The sequence below is a fragment of the Heterocephalus glaber genome, unplaced genomic scaffold, assembly GCF_053883595.1.
Source record: "Heterocephalus glaber isolate CG9 unplaced genomic scaffold, H.glaber_assembly_v1.0 deba00001806, whole genome shotgun sequence".
Classification (NCBI taxonomy): domain Eukaryota; kingdom Metazoa; phylum Chordata; class Mammalia; order Rodentia; family Bathyergidae; genus Heterocephalus; species Heterocephalus glaber.
In genome coordinates this window covers 1,590,918-1,605,160 of record NW_028258481.1, presented here as the reverse complement: position 1 = coordinate 1,605,160, position 14,243 = coordinate 1,590,918, and the positions used below count along the sequence as shown (strand labels likewise).

Genomic DNA, 14,243 nt, shown 5'->3' with positions numbered 1-14,243 from the left:
TTTTCTGGTACCCGGGATTGAACTCAGAACTTTGTGCTTTCAAAGCAGGTGCAGCCCCAGTGAGCTACATCCCCAGTCCAAGCTGCCTCATTTTAGCAAAACAAGCTCACACCAGCCTCTCTTGGCTTGCTCCACCCACCGTGCTCTCAGGAGGGCCAGGCTTAGCAGGCCTAGGTAGGAAGGGGGCCAGTGCTTACCATGTCTCTGTGGGTAGCAGTAGCTAGGTCAGATGTTCTGACACCAAAGGTGATTCTCTAGCCAACAGCACTTTAAAATCTCCCCGTTTGGAGAGGGGTGGCTAAAAAGAAAATCCCCTCGTTGAACTGGGTGCCAGCCTAGCCCAAGCTACTCGGGGCTGAAGCAGGAGGATCCCTTGAGCTCAGGAGTTCACACTACCTCAGGCAATGGGACATCCTGTCTCCAAAACAAAACTCCCATTCAGGGGAGGTGGAGAAAGAAATTATCCAGTGTTGAGAAGTTCTGGCATTCCACTGCACAGCAGAATGACTCCAGAAAATACAGTACATTTCATTTCTGTGCTACTATGAAGGGACTGACCCCGGGTCTTTACCCTGAGCTACATCCCCAGCCTCGTTTTTTATTTTGAGATTGGGTCTTGCTAAATTTCCCAAACTGGGATTCTCCTGCCTCAGCCTCCCACAGTGCTGGGATTACAGGAGTGTGTCATCATGCCAGGTTGATATGTATCTGTATACATCAATATCGATATAAAAGCTACAGAAAGGATTTTGAATGTTTCCACTACTAGAGAAGTAACTAAGGAAAAGGCTAAGGTTTCCCTTATTTGAACGTTGCATGTATGCATGTATTAAGACATTAATATGATCCTGTATCAGTTTAAAAAAACCTATTTTGTCAGTGACAGGAAATAGCTTCTATTTCATACACTGAGCACGTCTCTTTGAAGCTATTTCACAAGAAATTTTTGTCTTTTAAGGAAGAATGTTAGGGATAGCTTGTGGGAGTAAGCAATGTGCTTCAGGGTCCCCAGCTAGCAAGTTCAGTTCGAGGCGGCACGCTGCCTGAGCACCTCCTCACGCGGTATTTGAGGGAAAGAAGTGGGCCAGAAGAAACAGCACAGGTTCTGGAGCTGGTTATCTACACGGACATAGCAAATTGCCCTATGCGCCGGGGATGTAGCTTAGTGGTTCCACCGCCTGCCTTGCAAGTGCAAGGTCCCGAGTTCGATCCCCTGTACCAAAAAATAAATATATAAAATAGGGAACGCTTCACAACTTTCGTGTCAACATTGCGCAGGGGCCATCCTTGTATCGTTCTAGTTTTAGTATACGGTATGTGCTGCAGAAGAGAGCACGGTTTTCTTTCGCAGGGCTGGGTGCGCTGCACCCCAGCCCCGGTCTTTCAGGATCGCAGTGAGCACTCCGGCGCAGCCCTGGATTCCCCATCTGTACCAGAAGCGCGGAGCCCGGGTGCTGGGCGTATGACCAAGCGTGGGGAAATTACTACCCACGCAGCTTGAGCTCGGGGACAAGTCTCGAACCGCGTTCCACAAGCTCCGCCGGGCTTCCGGCCCTGCGCCCACACACCGGATGTGACGCCGCAGCCCCGGGCGGGAAGCAAGCCGTGGGACCGGAAGCTGGTGGTGGGAGGGCATCGATGACCGGAAGTGGGCCCCGGGCGGCGCTGCCTGGCCCCGCTGCCGGGAGCCGGTGCGGGGCCGCGCGGTGGGGCGGGGCCTGCGGCAGGGGAGGGGGCTGGAGGCGGGGGCGTGGACACCCTAGTACCCGGGGACCTCGCCGGGTGGGGCGCCCGCTGCGGCGCGGCCATGAAGCTGAAGTTGAAGAACGTGTTCCTTGTCTACTTCCTGGTGTCGATCGCTGGCCTGCTCTACGCGCTGGTGCAGCTGGGTGAGCAGGGGGCGGGCCTCCCCCCGTGCCGCGCGACCCCTCCTGCGGCCCAGGCATGGTTCCCGTGACCTCGTCACGTGTGCTGTCGGACTGTCCGCGTCTTCGCTGGCGTGGGGTGCTTTGTCCCGGCCGCACCCCTGGTACCTGGGCAGTGTCCCCTGGAGCGGGCGACAGACGCCCGCTCACGCCGGCCCAGAGTCTCTGCGCATGGCCAGGGAGCTCCTGTGCAGGTTGACTGTTCCCTAGCCCGGTGACACCGACCCAGTCCGGCATGCACACCTGTTCCCTTAGGAATCCAGAGCTGAAGTGAAGACCGACCAGGGGACAGGATGGACGCAATCAGCTCAATATCCAGATAAAAACTCCCAGGGCAGGGGTGCAGCACGGTGCTGAGCGGTTACTTAGCATGTGCGAGGTTCTGGGTTCCATCCCCAGCTCTGCAAAAAGAAAATTATGGAATGCATTAAAGATGGAGAGAAGGTGCTGTTGAGGCAGCGCGTTGCGCACGCCAGAGGTGCAGACAGGCAGAGAGAGAAGTGCAAGGGGAACCTGCTTGGGCTCGGGGTAAATGGCTGGGTTGTGAACCGTCTGTGGTTCGCTGTCCCCACCCCTTTCCTTGTCGCTGCTTCCTGGGACCAGGCCAGCCCTGCGACTGCCTCCCTGCCCTGCGAGCAGCAGCGGAGCAGCTCCGGCAGAAGGATCTGAGGATTTCCCAGCTGCAGACTGATCTCCACCGTCCGCCTGCTGTCCCTGCCCAGCCCCCTGAACCTGAGGCCCTGCCCACCATCTACGTCATTACCCCCACCTATGCCAGGTATGGGCGCTGGGCACCCAGGAGGACTGCATCCTCCCAGAAGTTGGGGTTGGAGATGAATTTGGGAGGCACTGGTCTTATTAAACTAGAGCATGCCAAACAATGGGATAGATGAACCAAATGTTTTAAAGTTTCACTCAGAAATTTTGAGCTTGCCATTGAATTAATCTTTCTTAGGGTTTAAGAAAAATCCTGACTAAATGAGCTTGGCTAGAATGAACAAGGCTTATCTTTACTTTTTAAAACAGTATTGTCATCAAGTATGGTTATTCCTGTTTCACAGATGGGTAGACTTGAGGTGGAAATCTGGCCATTTCTCCTGGTGTCTCACCTGATACTGCCAACCCAGATCCATCTGCCCTTAACTTAACAGGACCCCATCCCCTGCAGAGCCCCAGGGTGGAAGGGCAGGGCAGATGAGTGTCAGCGCTCAGTGGGAGAAGAGCGTGGCTGCAGTGCACCTTTCTGCCTGTCCCACAGGCTGGTGCAGAAGGCTGAGCTGGTGAGGCTGTCTCAGACCCTGAGCCTGGTGCCCCGGCTGCACTGGCTGCTGGTGGAGGATGCCGAGGGCCCCACCCCACTGGTCTCAGGGCTGTTGGCTGCCTCTGGACTCCTCTTCACCCACCTGGCTGTCCTCACGCCCAAGGCCCAGCAGCTCCGGGAGGGTGAGCCTGGCTGGATGCGGCCCCGGGGTGTGGAGCAGCGGAATGGAGCCCTGGCCTGGCTCCGGGGCCAAGGGGGCGCCGTTGGTGGGGAGAAGGACCCGCCATCCCCTGGGTCCCCAGGAGTCGTGTACTTTGCTGATGATGACAACACCTATAGCAGGGCGCTCTTTGAAGAGGTGAGGGGTGCAGGTGATGGGGCAGGAGCAGGGTGAAGTTGGGTGTGCTGGGTGGAGGGCACCACATGGTTCTGCCCCCCACCCCACTCCCTGACCCATACCATCTCCTCTCTTGATTTCTGGCAGATGCGCTGGACCCGCCGTGTCTCAGTGTGGCCGGTGGGGCTGGTAGGGGGCCTGCGCTTCGAGGGCCCTAGGGTGCAGGATGGCCGGGTGGTGGGGTTCCATACAGCATGGGAGCCCACTAGGCCCTTCCCTGTGGACATGGCTGGGTTTGCGGTCGCCCTGCCCCTCCTGCTGGCCAAGCCTGATGCACGGTTTGATGCTGCCGCCCCCCGGGGGCACTTGGAGAGCAGCCTCCTGAGCCGCCTTGTGGACCCCAAGGACCTGGAGCCACGGGCTGCCAACTGTACCAGGGTAGGGAGGTGGAGGCTGGGACCTGGGCCGGGTGGGCAGGTGCGGGGGGTGTGGGGTGACCCTGGGGCTAGGTGTTTGACCAAGGTGGACTCAGACCCCTTATCCACCCTGCTTGCTCTACTGAATGGGCAGCTGGGATTGGGGTGGGAGGGGGGGGAGGGTGGGGAGGGTGGGGAGGGTGGGCCCTATCTCTGGGAACCATGGGAACCACATGGCATGACAGGGCAGAGAGACAGAAGCCCGTTTTAGAGGAACCAGTCTCACCTGGCTCCTAGCATAACCCTTTTTGCAGCCACCACTGAGCATAGAGGGCTGGAAGGACCCAGCTGTCTGGCTGTAGCCTGGCCTGCCCCCACCTGGAATCCTTTTGACAGGTGCTAGTATGGCACACACGGACAGAGAAGCCCAAGATGAAGCAGGAGGAGCAGATGCAGCGGCAAGGCCAGGGCTCAGACCCGGCTGTGGAGGTGTGACAGCCCTGCTCCGACTCGGCTCACTTTGGGCACATACCTTGTGGGATTCCCAGGCCTGACCGCTCAACCAGGGCATGGCCCAGGTGCCTCTCATCCCTGGCAGAACTGCCATGCAGCAGTGGCTGTAGACTGGGGACAAGCGGTCAGCCCTGGGTGGGTGGGACAGGGGACAGATGGACTGGGGGGATGGGTAACTTATTGGGATGGCATGCTGGGGGTCGGGGAGCTGGGCCGGGCCCTCCATACCCGAGCATGTGAACCCTCTCCTGCCTCCGGAATAAACACCTGGCCCGGGGCCTCTGGTTCTCTCTGTGTAGCACACCCCTTCTGCTTCCTGCGCAGGCCCCGGCCTCTGCCAGGGCAGACTCACTTGTTCAGGGCCCATCCCATGAAGAGACATCCCCGTGACAGTGGCTTCTGTTCCAAAGCTTTATTATGGAGCCTGTGTCCAGAAGCAGCATCGAGTCCTTCTTCTCACCTCGGTTACCCTGACCTCAGCCACAGAGCAGATGAAGGCACCAGTTCTGGCTCTGTAGCTTCCTCCCAGCAAGGACCCGAGTTCCGCACATCTGCACCCTGCCCCACCTGCCTGGCACCTAAGCCTCAGGCAGGTCTTCCTTGGCAGGGGCCTCTTCTGGAGGCATCTCGGCAGGCGCTCGCCTTTGGGCACCCCCTCCCTGCAGCCAGGCTCTCTTTGGCATGTCCTTGAGCCTTCCAGGGAGGAGGTAGCCCTGGGTTTCCCCCTCCCCATCGATGTGCCCACCAAGCCCCTCCAGCGCCATCTGTAGGTACCTCAGGCTGAGGGGCACCATTGCCTGCAGAGAGTGAGGAAGAGTGTGGATGGGCCTGTGGGGTGGGGTCCCCAGGGCAGGGGAGTCTGGGGAGGGTGTCCCCCTCACCTGCAGCAGGAAGGTGAAGGCTAGCACGCTGCCCAGGGTCCCTGCCAGGCCCTGCAGATGGTCCAGCAGCACCTCGTGGCACCCCTGGGCCCAGAGGTTGAGGTTGGGCTGCCAGGGATCAAGGAGTGGGTGGGCATAGGGGTCTGAGAGGCGGCTCTGCAGGCAGGGCCGAGGCGAGTGGGGGTTGCAGCAAGAGAAGGGGACACCATTGGTCAGGTAGAGGCCTTCCACGTTGCTCTGGATGCGGCTGCAGGAACGACAGACGGTGTCATGAGTCTACAGAGCTGGGGGGTCTCTGAAGGGAAAGATGTGGTGCAGTGTTTATGGGCGTCTGCTGGGCGCCAGGCGTGCATGATTCATTTACCTGCAAGACTACTCGTGGAGGCAAGCACCGCTACCACTGGTTCACAGTGGAGAGGCCTGGCCCAGCCCACCTGGGTGGCTGACAGCAGCCCAGGGTTGCACAGTGATCCTGGCAAAGCTGTGGCCATGGCTCTGGAGGCCTCTGCCGCTGCCCATTTGGGTGTGTGGGGTCCTCCAGGGAACAGGAGGGGGGGACAGAAGTCACTCAGCCACATCCCGGTCGCTGGGGTCCAAGTAGCGGCTGCTGACCCATTGGACCCTGAACCAGTCCTTGTAGCCGTGGTGCCCACAGCACCGGTGCCTGAGCTGCAACTCATCCATCAGCCGTTTAGCGTGGCAGTGCCCTGGCATCTCTGTGTCCTTGTAGTGGGCCAGGGCAGCCCCCAGGCCCTCCTGCAGCCCTGTGTCCAGGCCTGCGGGCAGTGCCAAGGCCAGCCCCAAGGCAGCCAGCAGCAGGCCCCCACCGCCCAGCACACCTGCCAGCAGCAGCGGGCCTAGTGGGGCTCGACAAGCTGGGTACCAAGAGGCATCCAGGCTGGCACGGCTGGCACCCGCGACCCCCAGCCTGGTTGCCAGCGCCGTGGCGCCGGCCAGCAGCGCAGCCTGGGGGACTGCCAGAAAGTGGCAGCTCGGGGCCAGGAAGGCGCCCAGGGCTCGAAGTTGTGCCAGGAGATACGAGGCACCCAGCAGCGCCAGGCTGCCCGCCAGCGCCAGCAGCCAAGACAGCAGCCACAGCCCCTGTGCCAGGCGCACACGGGCCCCGCGGGGCAGAGGCAGGGCCAGCACGGGGGCCATCGGGACGGGCGGACGGGATGGGACTGGACAGGACTGGACAGGGACAACAGGGACGGACAGGGCTGAGTCAGCGCAGCCCGGCTCGAGCAGGCTAACGCAGCCCTGACCCCAATACCCTGGGCGCGCGCCCCGCGGCCGTCCCTTCGGCCACGCCCCCTCCGTGGGGGCAGCCTGGACACTGTCCCTTCTCCCTCCCCACGGGGACACTGCCGTCCCTGGGGACTGCCCCGCCCCTTTCCGTGGGAACAGCCCGCGGAAGTGGGGTCCGGCGCTGCCTGCGGGGCGGGGACCCGAGCGGACGGGGAGGGGCCGCGCCGCCTGCGCTTCCTGCGCCGGCGTCCGGCTGCTTGCGCGGTCCCGAGCCCGCCGCCCACGGTGCCTCGGTCCGCATGGGGACGGGCAGGGCTGAGTCAGCGGCGGAGTAGACGACGCCGCCTCAGAGCCCCGGGCCGCATGGACGGGGCCGCGGGGCCCGGTGAGTTCACGGGCGGCCGTCCCCGCCCCGCCCTGACCCTCCCGCTGTCACCCGGGTGGTGGCGCCTCGGCCCGCCCCGTCGCGGTGCTCAGGTCCGGCGCGTCGCCGTCCTCCCAGCCCCATCCCACCGCCTCCGTTCCCCACTCACCGCCCCGGGTCCATCCAGGTGCGGGCGCGGCCCCGGAGGCGCTGCGAGCGCTGAGCCGACGGCTGCGGGCGCAGGAGGAGGAGATGGAGCTGGTGAAGGCCGCGCTGGCCGAGGCGCTGCGCCTGCTGCGGTTGCGACCCCTCGACAGGGACGGGGGCGGGGACAGGTGAGGAAAGGCCCAGGCCTGGGACGGGACAGGGACAGATGGGGACGGGCGGAAAGGCGCGGGGGAGGGGGGGGCGGGCGCAGGCACACGCCTCGCCTCCTCCCTCCTGGTATCACCTCAGCCCCGCAGTACCCTGCAGCCCGGCCCTGGTGAGCCGGGGCACTCAGACAGAGATGCAGGAGGACGCCGTGCCGAGCCTGGGGCCTGCTGGCCTGAGCAACGGCCCCCCGGGCCTGCAGGCGGGCAGGGAGGCGCCTGGTGGGCTTCCCTCTGAAGGCTGCAGCGGCGGGACCGGGGGGCCAGGCCCTCCTGGGGTGCTCTGGGCAGCGCAGCCCCCAGCACACGTGGACACGTAGGTGACCTGGGCCCCTGGGTTGCAGGAGGGCTGCACCTGGGGACCTGGGTGCCACCTGCCTGTCTGCCCCGCAGGCCCCGGAGAAACTCATCCTCTTCCTCTCCCTCGGAGTGGCCCCGGCAGAAACTCTCCCGCAAGGCAGTGTCCTCCGCCAACCTGCTGCTGCGCTGTGGGAGCACGGAGAGGTGCGCAGGGGCACGTGCTTCCCTCCTGGGGCCCCACCTCGTGGCCCGCCGGTCCCCATCCCCAGCACTCAGCCCCAGGACCTCCAGGAGGCGCATCACCTCCCAGGCCTCGACGCCCTTCCTGAAGCTCCTGTGATCCGCGAAGGTGCCTGTCCTCAAACTGCGCAGGCACTGTGCTCTTCCTGCTGGGAGGGGACAGAGGGACCCCTGGAGGCAGGACTCCTGCTGAGGAGACAGTGTTGCCTGAGCACGTGATGACAGTGACCTCTGGATTCACCTGTCCCTTTCCCCTTCAGCGGAGAATGGTCTCCAGACAGACGAGGCCGGGCTCAGTCTGGACTCCCCGCACCCGTGCCACCCGGGGGCGTGGAGGGCACTGGTGCTGGTGTTGCCTGTGAGGGCTGTGTGGCCTGGTCTTGTCGTTTCTCTCAGTCTTTTGGGGCGTGAACCCAGGGCTCTCACATGCTAGGCAAATGCTTTACCCCTGAGCTATATCCCCAGCTCTTTAAAACAAAATTCTTTTCAAGATTTTTGGTGGTACTTAGGACTGAACCTAGGGCTTTCGCACTGAGCTACATCCTCAGCCCTTCTGACTTACCTCTGAGTCAGGGTCTCACTAAGTTGCCAGGCTGGGCGTGAACTTGTGATCCTTCTGCCTCAGCCTCCCGGGTGCTGAGGCGCTCTCATCTCGTCAGTGGCACTGCCCAAACTTGGCAGATGCCAGCCTGGGGGTCACCGGGCTCTGCAGCACCTTGCTTTCTCATGCCCGCCCGCAGTCCCTGGTCCTTATACTTCTCTCCCCCTACAGCCGTGGGGGCAAAGATCCCCTTTGCAGCCCTGGGGGTCCAGGGTCTCGGAGGAGCAACTACAATTTGGGTACGTGCGCAGGATGGAGGAAGACCCTGGGGCTGGGGTCAGGGCTGGGCTCAGCCCCAGGACTTCTCCTCGATGTTGGCTTGAGGTGTGATACCCACTTCCCTGGCAGAAGGCATCTCGGTGAAGATGTTCCTCCGTGGCCGGCCTATCACCATGTACATCCCGTCTGGCGTCCGCAGCCTTGAGGAGCTGCCCAGCGGCCTGCCCCCTGAGACCCTCGGCCTTGACTGGGTGTATCCTGCCTGGATCCCAGGGAAGCCCTCCCCCAGCTTCCTCCTGGGCCCCAGGGGACGGGAGCCATGAGTGCTGCTCTCCCCCACCACACACTGCGCTGTCTCCCTCTCCTTACGCCTGCCGAACCGGTTCCTTTCCTTGACTTGGCCCCTGTTCAGGTATGGGTACCGGGGCCGGGACTCCCGTTCCAATCTGTTTGTGCTGCGCTCCGGGGAGGTGGTCTACTTCATTGCCTGCGTCGTGGTGCTGTACCGGCCCGGGGGAGGCCCCGGGGGGCCTGGAGGCGGCAGTCAGAGACACTACCGGGGGCACAGCGATTGTGTCAGATGGTGAGGGCCCGGCCCGGGGCGGGCCTGGCAGGAGGAGGGGCTGTTGGGCAGCAGGGGCCAAGAGCAGGGGACTCTGGTGGCCTTGGGGGTAGGCCACCCTCCCTAACGTGTCCCCTCCCACCTAGCCTCGCTGTCCACCCTGACGGTGTCCGTGTGGCCTCGGGACAGACAGCTGGCGTGGATAAGGATGGCAAGGTAAGGCTGCAGTTGGACCCCTGGGCAGACGGCTGGGCCCAGCCCCTAGTCCTCATCCGCCCTGCGCCTCCTCCCCCTGTGCAGCCCCTGCAGCCAGTGGTCCACGTCTGGGACTCAGAGACACTGCTAAAGCTGCAGGAGATTGGACTGGGTGCCTTCGAGCGCGGTGTGGGGGCGTTGGCCTTTTCCCTAGCGGTGAGCTGGCCTAGGGCCCCAGACTCCCTCCACGCCCCCAGGAAGCCTCACCAGCCTTCCTGAGCTGCTCCGAGCCCGTTTTTCCTGGAAAGGATCCGTGTCAACTCATTTGCCCCTTGCCTGACGCCCTTGGGTGCCTGAACCGGAGTGTTTACCAGGCCCTCCCTGCGCCCCAGGACCAGGGAGCCTTTCTCTGTGTGGTGGATGACTCCAACGAGCACATGCTGTCCGTGTGGGACTGCAGCCGGGGGACCAAGCTGGCTGAGATCAAGGTGGGGACACCAGGTGGCGCGCACGCCCTCCCTGGCCGCAGCTCTGGCAGACCCCCACGCCCGTCTAGCTGGCGTCGTCTGTGCAGTGGGGGCCACAGTTCTTCTGGCCATGCTGGGCACTGGATGCAGAGCAGCTGCTAGGGTGCCCTTGAAGAGTTGCAGGGATGTGGGTGCTCAGGGCTGGGGGTGGCTGAACCCTGTGTCTTCTCCCTTCAGAGCACAAACGACTCAGTCCTGGCTGTTGGCTTCAGCCCTCGTGATAGCAGCTGCATCGTCACAAGTGGGAAATCCCACGTCCACTTCTGGAACTGGAGCGGTGGGACAGGGGCTCCAGGGAACAACACCCTGGCGCGCAAGCAGGGTGTCTTCGGGGTGAGGCCGGGAGGCTAAGTCCTGGAGCCCTGATGCACCCAGCCCCCAGCCGTCCTGTGACTCCTGGGTGTTGCCTTTAACTCTCATCTCTGGCCCCGCCCCCAGAAATACAAGAAACCCAAGTTCATCCCTTGCTTTGTCTTCCTCCCGGATGGTGACATCCTCACGGGGGACTCAGAGGGGAACATTCTCACCTGGGGTCGGAGCCTCTCTGATTCCAAGATGCCAGGCAGGGGTGGGGCCAAAGGTACGTGGTCCCTGCAGCTGGGACAGCTGCAGCTGGAGGATCTGTGGGGACGAGGGGACGGTCCCCCTCTCTCCACCTTGGAGTTCGTGGTTCTGGGGGCCTGGGCTAGGAGGGGCAGTGGGTTGAGGGATGGTCAGAGTTCAGCTTGCTGCTGGTCACCTGGCCTTTAGGAAATAACCTCACTTCTCTGAGCCTCAGCGGTCCCATCTGTAAAGTGGGAAGAATCGCAGCTGTGTGAGGGCTGTGAGGATGAAGGATGGTACCCAGCCAGTGCTCGATAGCTAAGCATTTACTATTCTGTCCCGATGCCCCTCCCCACGCACGCCAAGATCACGACTCCTGGGGCTTTGTCCGCAGAGACCTATGGGATTGTGGCCCAAGCTCATGCTCATGAAGGTTCCATCTTTGCCCTATGTCTCCGGCGGGATGGGACGCTGCTGAGTGGTGGCGGCCGAGACCGCCGGCTGGTGCAGTGGGGGCCGGGGTTGGTGGCCCTCCAGGAGACAGAGGTGAGGGCAAGCTGGGGCCCAGGAGGGGGAGCGGTCCTCGGTGGGCCCTGGACACCTGTTCCCACCTGCAGATCCCGGAGCACTTCGGAGCTGTGCGGGCCATCGCAGAGGGGCCGGGTGCCGAGCTGCTGGTGGGGACCACGAAGAACGCTCTCCTGAGAGGAGACCTGGCTCAGGGGTTCTCCGCGGTCATCCAGGTTGGCACCGGAGCTGGCGGGTGGGGTGCTGGGAAGGGCAGTGGTGACAGCGCTCTGCTCTGCTCGGCTCTGCTGCAGGGCCACACGGATGAGCTCTGGGGACTCTGCACACACCCTGCCCAGAGCTGCTTCCTCACCTGCGGCCACGACCGGCAGCTCTGCCTGTGGGATGGGGAGGGCCACGCGCTGGCCTGGAGCCTGGACCTCAAGGTAGAGCCAGGGTCCCTCCAGCCAAGCTGCCTTGCTGTCCACTGCTCGGTGCTCAGGAACTCTTTGTGCTGTGCCTGTTGCTGGGGGACACTCCCCCTGGCAAGCTGCTGAGGCTCTAGGGACCCAATCTCCCGTCCCCCACCTCAGGAGGCTCTGAAGGGTTGGGACCAGTGCCGTCCTCACTCCCTCTCTGGAAGGCACCTTGACCCCCTAACCCTCCTTCCCTGGCAGGAGACTGGTCTCTGTGCTGACTTCCACCCGAGCGGGGCGGTCGTGGCTGTGGGGCTGAACACTGGCAGGTGAGGGCTTTGGGCTCCCAGGAGGGACGAGGTGGGCCGGGGAGCTGAGGAGGAATGTGGCACCGAGTGCCCCACACAGGCCTGGTCTGTGTTTCCTGCTTCTTTCCCAGACGGCTCCAGAAGCCCCTCACTTTGATCTGCTCATTTCCCAGCCTTAAAGTGTGGTGGTGACCTCTCTTCTACCTGACAACCTTGGGTTTTTCCCTTTTTCTGCAGTGCTGGGGATTGAACCCCAGGGTTTTGCACTGAGGTACATCTGCAGCCCATTTATCTATTAATTTATTTTTTGAGACAGGATCTCTATGTAGTTCAGGCTGGTCTTAAACTCACTGTAGCCCTAGGCTCAAACTTGTACTTACCTTACTGCCTCAGCCTCCCGAGTGCTGAGATTACAGCTTACTTGGCCCCAGACCCTTTTAAATTTTGAGACAAGGTCTTGCTCTTTCGCTAAGTTGCCCAGGTTGGACTCAAACTTGCCACCTCCTGCCTCAGCCTCTCAGAGTTCTGGCATCACAGCCTGAGGCTTTCTGGTTTGCCATTCCCCACTCTGCCCAGGGGCTCCATGGAGGTTGGGGTGCATTTTGCTTCTTGCCACCTCCTTTCCCTGCCAGGTGGTTGGTTCTGGACACAGAGACCAGGGAGATCGTGTCTGATGTCACTGATGGCAACGAGCAGCTCTCAGTCGTCCGGTACAGCCCAGGTGGGAGCCACCCCTACCCTGGACATCACACCCGCCCCCCTTCCCTCTCTGAGTGACTGTCTCCACAGACGGCCTGTACCTGGCCATTGGCTCCCATGACAACACCATCTACATCTACAGTGTTTCCAGTGATGGGGCCAAGTCTAGCCGCTTTGGCCGCTGTGTGGTGAGGAAGCTGGGGTGGCGGGTGGGTCTGGTGAGTGTGCACTGACAGGGCCTGGTGCTCTGGGGGTGGGATGGGAAGCGCTGGCTACTTTTGGTTGTTTTTTTGAGACTGGGTCTCGATATGCAGTTCAGGCTGACCCTCGTGTCGGCAATCCTCCTGCCTCAGCCTCCTGAGTGTTAGAATTACAGGCATGCACCACCACATCCAGCTGGTGGCTACAATTTTAAGCTTTTTTTATTTAGACATATTTAAAGCAATGTTTATTAATCCACATCTACAGTGTACCACGTGTTCACTTTGTCTCTTCACTGCCTCTTTCCTCCGTCCCTTCCATTTTTAAACCGTTGCCCCTTGTCCCCAGGGTCACTCTAGCTTCATCACTCACCTCGACTGGTCCAAGGACGGCAACTTCATCATGTCCAACTCCGGGGACTACGAGATTCTTTACTGTGAGCGGCTGGGGTGGGCTTTATTTGGGGGGGCTCCTGGCCCAGGGATGGGAGATACTCGGGGAACACCAGACTGAGGGGCCGTCAGATGCACAGGTGGTGGCCGACTGGTTTGTTAGGTGGAGCTGGACCCGTGCACACAGGCGGAAGTTATGGCTGGGAGAAGCAGGCAGGTCACAGAACACTTCGATGAGGGAACCCCGGAGCTTCTCAGGGGGTGGGAGGGCAGCTCCCAGGAAAGGACGGAGGCACCTAGAGCCCCGGGGAGGGGGACTGGAGGCACGGGGGTGGTGCGATTGCCACGGCAAGGCGCGGGGACCGCTGCGCTGAGGCTCTCTGTCCCCAGGGCACGTGGCCGGGGGCTGCAAGCTGCTGAGGAATCGCTATGAGAGCCGCGACCGCGAGTGGGCAACCTACACCTGCGTGCTGGGTTTCCACGTGTACGGTGAGTGCGGCCGGGCCGGGGCGGCGGAGGGCTGTGCCGAGGCGGGGCGGCCCTGACCTCCCGCGGTCCCAGGCGTGTGGCCCGATGGCTCGGACGGGACAGACATCAACTCCCTGTGCCGTTCCCACAACGAGCGCGTGGTGGCCGTGGCCGACGACTTCTGCAAAGTGCACCTCTTCCAGTACCCGTGCGCGCGCGCTAAGGTCAGCCTCGGGGGCGGGGCTGGGCTGGGCGGGGCGAGGGGGGGGCTAGGGGGGCTTCACCTTCTCCTCCGGTCAGGCGCCCAGCCGCGTGTTCGCGGGCCACGGCAGCCACGTGACCAGCGTGCGGTTCACACACGACGACGCGTACCTCGTCTCGCTGGGCGGCAAGGACGCCAGTATCTTCCAGTGGCGCGTGCTGGGCGCGGGGGCCGCCACGCCGTCGCGGACGCCCTCCCTGTCCCCCGCCTCCTCCCTGGACGTGTGACGGGCGGTCCCGCTCCCGCTCGACATTCCCGGCGCCACGCACTCGGATCTGCCCGCCGGGCCGCCCCAGCCCGGCCCCACCTGACCCGCTGCCTGCTGAGGGGCAATAAACAGATCTAAGTCGCCTTCTGGTGCCTTCGTGGGGAGCGGCTGGGCGCCTCGGGAATCTAGGGGCGAGGGCCAGAGGGAGCCGAGCCCGTCCACGCAGCCCGCAGCGCCGAGGGTTAACCGCGCTGTGCTCCGCCCCGCCCCGCCCCGGAG

General features: G+C 62.6%; 3 protein-coding genes and 1 non-coding gene across 5 annotated transcripts; 2 read left to right on the top strand and 2 right to left on the bottom strand.

Annotated features, from left to right (window-relative positions):
• Positions 1 to 1,234: 1,234 nt before the first annotated feature.
• LOC147820699 (U6 spliceosomal RNA) lies at positions 1,235 to 1,336 on the bottom strand. Its single transcript, XR_015448339.1, has one exon. It is a non-coding gene; the product is annotated as a U6 spliceosomal RNA (small nuclear RNA).
• A 294-nt stretch (positions 1,337 to 1,630) lies between these two features.
• Positions 1,631 to 4,729, top strand: B3gat3 (beta-1,3-glucuronyltransferase 3). Its single transcript, XM_004874369.4, has 5 exons — positions 1,631 to 1,889; positions 2,529 to 2,703; positions 3,184 to 3,544; positions 3,671 to 3,961; positions 4,336 to 4,729. The coding sequence occupies exons 1-5, from the start codon at positions 1,808 to 1,810 to the stop codon at positions 4,432 to 4,434; spliced, it is 1,008 nt and encodes a 335-aa protein (XP_004874426.1). The 5' UTR covers positions 1,631 to 1,807; the 3' UTR covers positions 4,435 to 4,729.
• A 120-nt stretch (positions 4,730 to 4,849) lies between these two features.
• On the bottom strand, positions 4,850 to 6,717 carry Rom1 (retinal outer segment membrane protein 1). Its single transcript, XM_004874370.4, has 3 exons — positions 5,902 to 6,717; positions 5,334 to 5,580; positions 4,850 to 5,249 (listed from the first exon to the last, which is right to left on the bottom strand). Exons 1-3 carry the CDS (start codon positions 6,489 to 6,491, stop codon positions 5,031 to 5,033), a joined length of 1,056 nt encoding a protein of 351 aa, XP_004874427.1. The 5' UTR covers positions 6,492 to 6,717; the 3' UTR covers positions 4,850 to 5,030.
• Positions 6,718 to 6,810: 93 nt separating this feature from the next.
• Positions 6,811 to 14,107, top strand: Eml3 (EMAP like 3). Of its 2 annotated transcripts, none has more exons than XM_013069089.3 (22): positions 6,811 to 6,966; positions 7,133 to 7,280; positions 7,402 to 7,632; positions 7,710 to 7,820; positions 8,629 to 8,696; positions 8,809 to 8,929; positions 9,089 to 9,259; positions 9,385 to 9,454; positions 9,539 to 9,649; positions 9,826 to 9,921; positions 10,138 to 10,293; positions 10,399 to 10,540; positions 10,898 to 11,049; positions 11,121 to 11,246; positions 11,325 to 11,456; positions 11,688 to 11,755; positions 12,367 to 12,455; positions 12,524 to 12,621; positions 12,983 to 13,070; positions 13,417 to 13,515; positions 13,588 to 13,718; positions 13,795 to 14,107. In XM_013069089.3, the coding sequence occupies exons 1-22, from the start codon at positions 6,945 to 6,947 to the stop codon at positions 13,981 to 13,983; spliced, it is 2,619 nt and encodes an 872-aa protein (XP_012924543.1). In that variant the 5' UTR covers positions 6,811 to 6,944; the 3' UTR covers positions 13,984 to 14,107. The 2 variants fall into 2 exon arrangements, with proteins under 2 accessions (XP_012924543.1, XP_004874430.1); XM_004874373.3 differs by having other exon boundaries at positions 8,806 to 8,929.
• Positions 14,108 to 14,243: the final 136 nt, after the last annotated feature.

What these genes read in the sequence shown, in the direction of transcription:
- B3gat3 (XM_004874369.4), top strand. Translation starts at nt 1,808, where the DNA reads ATGAAGCTGAAGTTGAAGAACGTGTTCCTTGTCTACTTCCTGGTGTCG. An exon ending in ATTACCCCCACCTATGCCAG is followed by an intron (nt 2,704 to 3,183) that starts GTATGGGCGCTG and finishes CCTGTCCCACAG; the next exon opens with GCTGGTGCAGAAGGCTGAGC. An exon ending in GGGCTGCCAACTGTACCAGG is followed by an intron (nt 3,962 to 4,335) that starts GTAGGGAGGTGG and finishes TCCTTTTGACAG; the next exon opens with GTGCTAGTATGGCACACACG.
- Eml3 (XM_004874373.3), top strand. Translation starts at nt 6,945, where the DNA reads ATGGACGGGGCCGCGGGGCCCG. An exon ending in GCGTGGATAAGGATGGCAAG is followed by an intron (nt 9,455 to 9,538) that starts GTAAGGCTGCAG and finishes CCCCCTGTGCAG; the next exon opens with CCCCTGCAGCCAGTGGTCCA. An exon ending in AGGCAGGGGTGGGGCCAAAG is followed by an intron (nt 10,541 to 10,897) that starts GTACGTGGTCCC and finishes CTTTGTCCGCAG; the next exon opens with AGACCTATGGGATTGTGGCC.
- Rom1 (XM_004874370.4), bottom strand. Translation starts at nt 6,491, where the DNA reads ATGGCCCCCGTGCTGGCCCTGCCTCTGCCCCGCGGGGCCCGTGTGCGC. An exon ending in AGCGACCGGGATGTGGCTGA is followed by an intron (nt 5,581 to 5,901) that starts GTGACTTCTGTC and finishes TCGTTCCTGCAG; the next exon opens with CCGCATCCAGAGCAACGTGG. An exon ending in CCTTCACCTTCCTGCTGCAG is followed by an intron (nt 5,250 to 5,333) that starts GTGAGGGGGACA and finishes CACTCTCTGCAG; the next exon opens with GCAATGGTGCCCCTCAGCCT.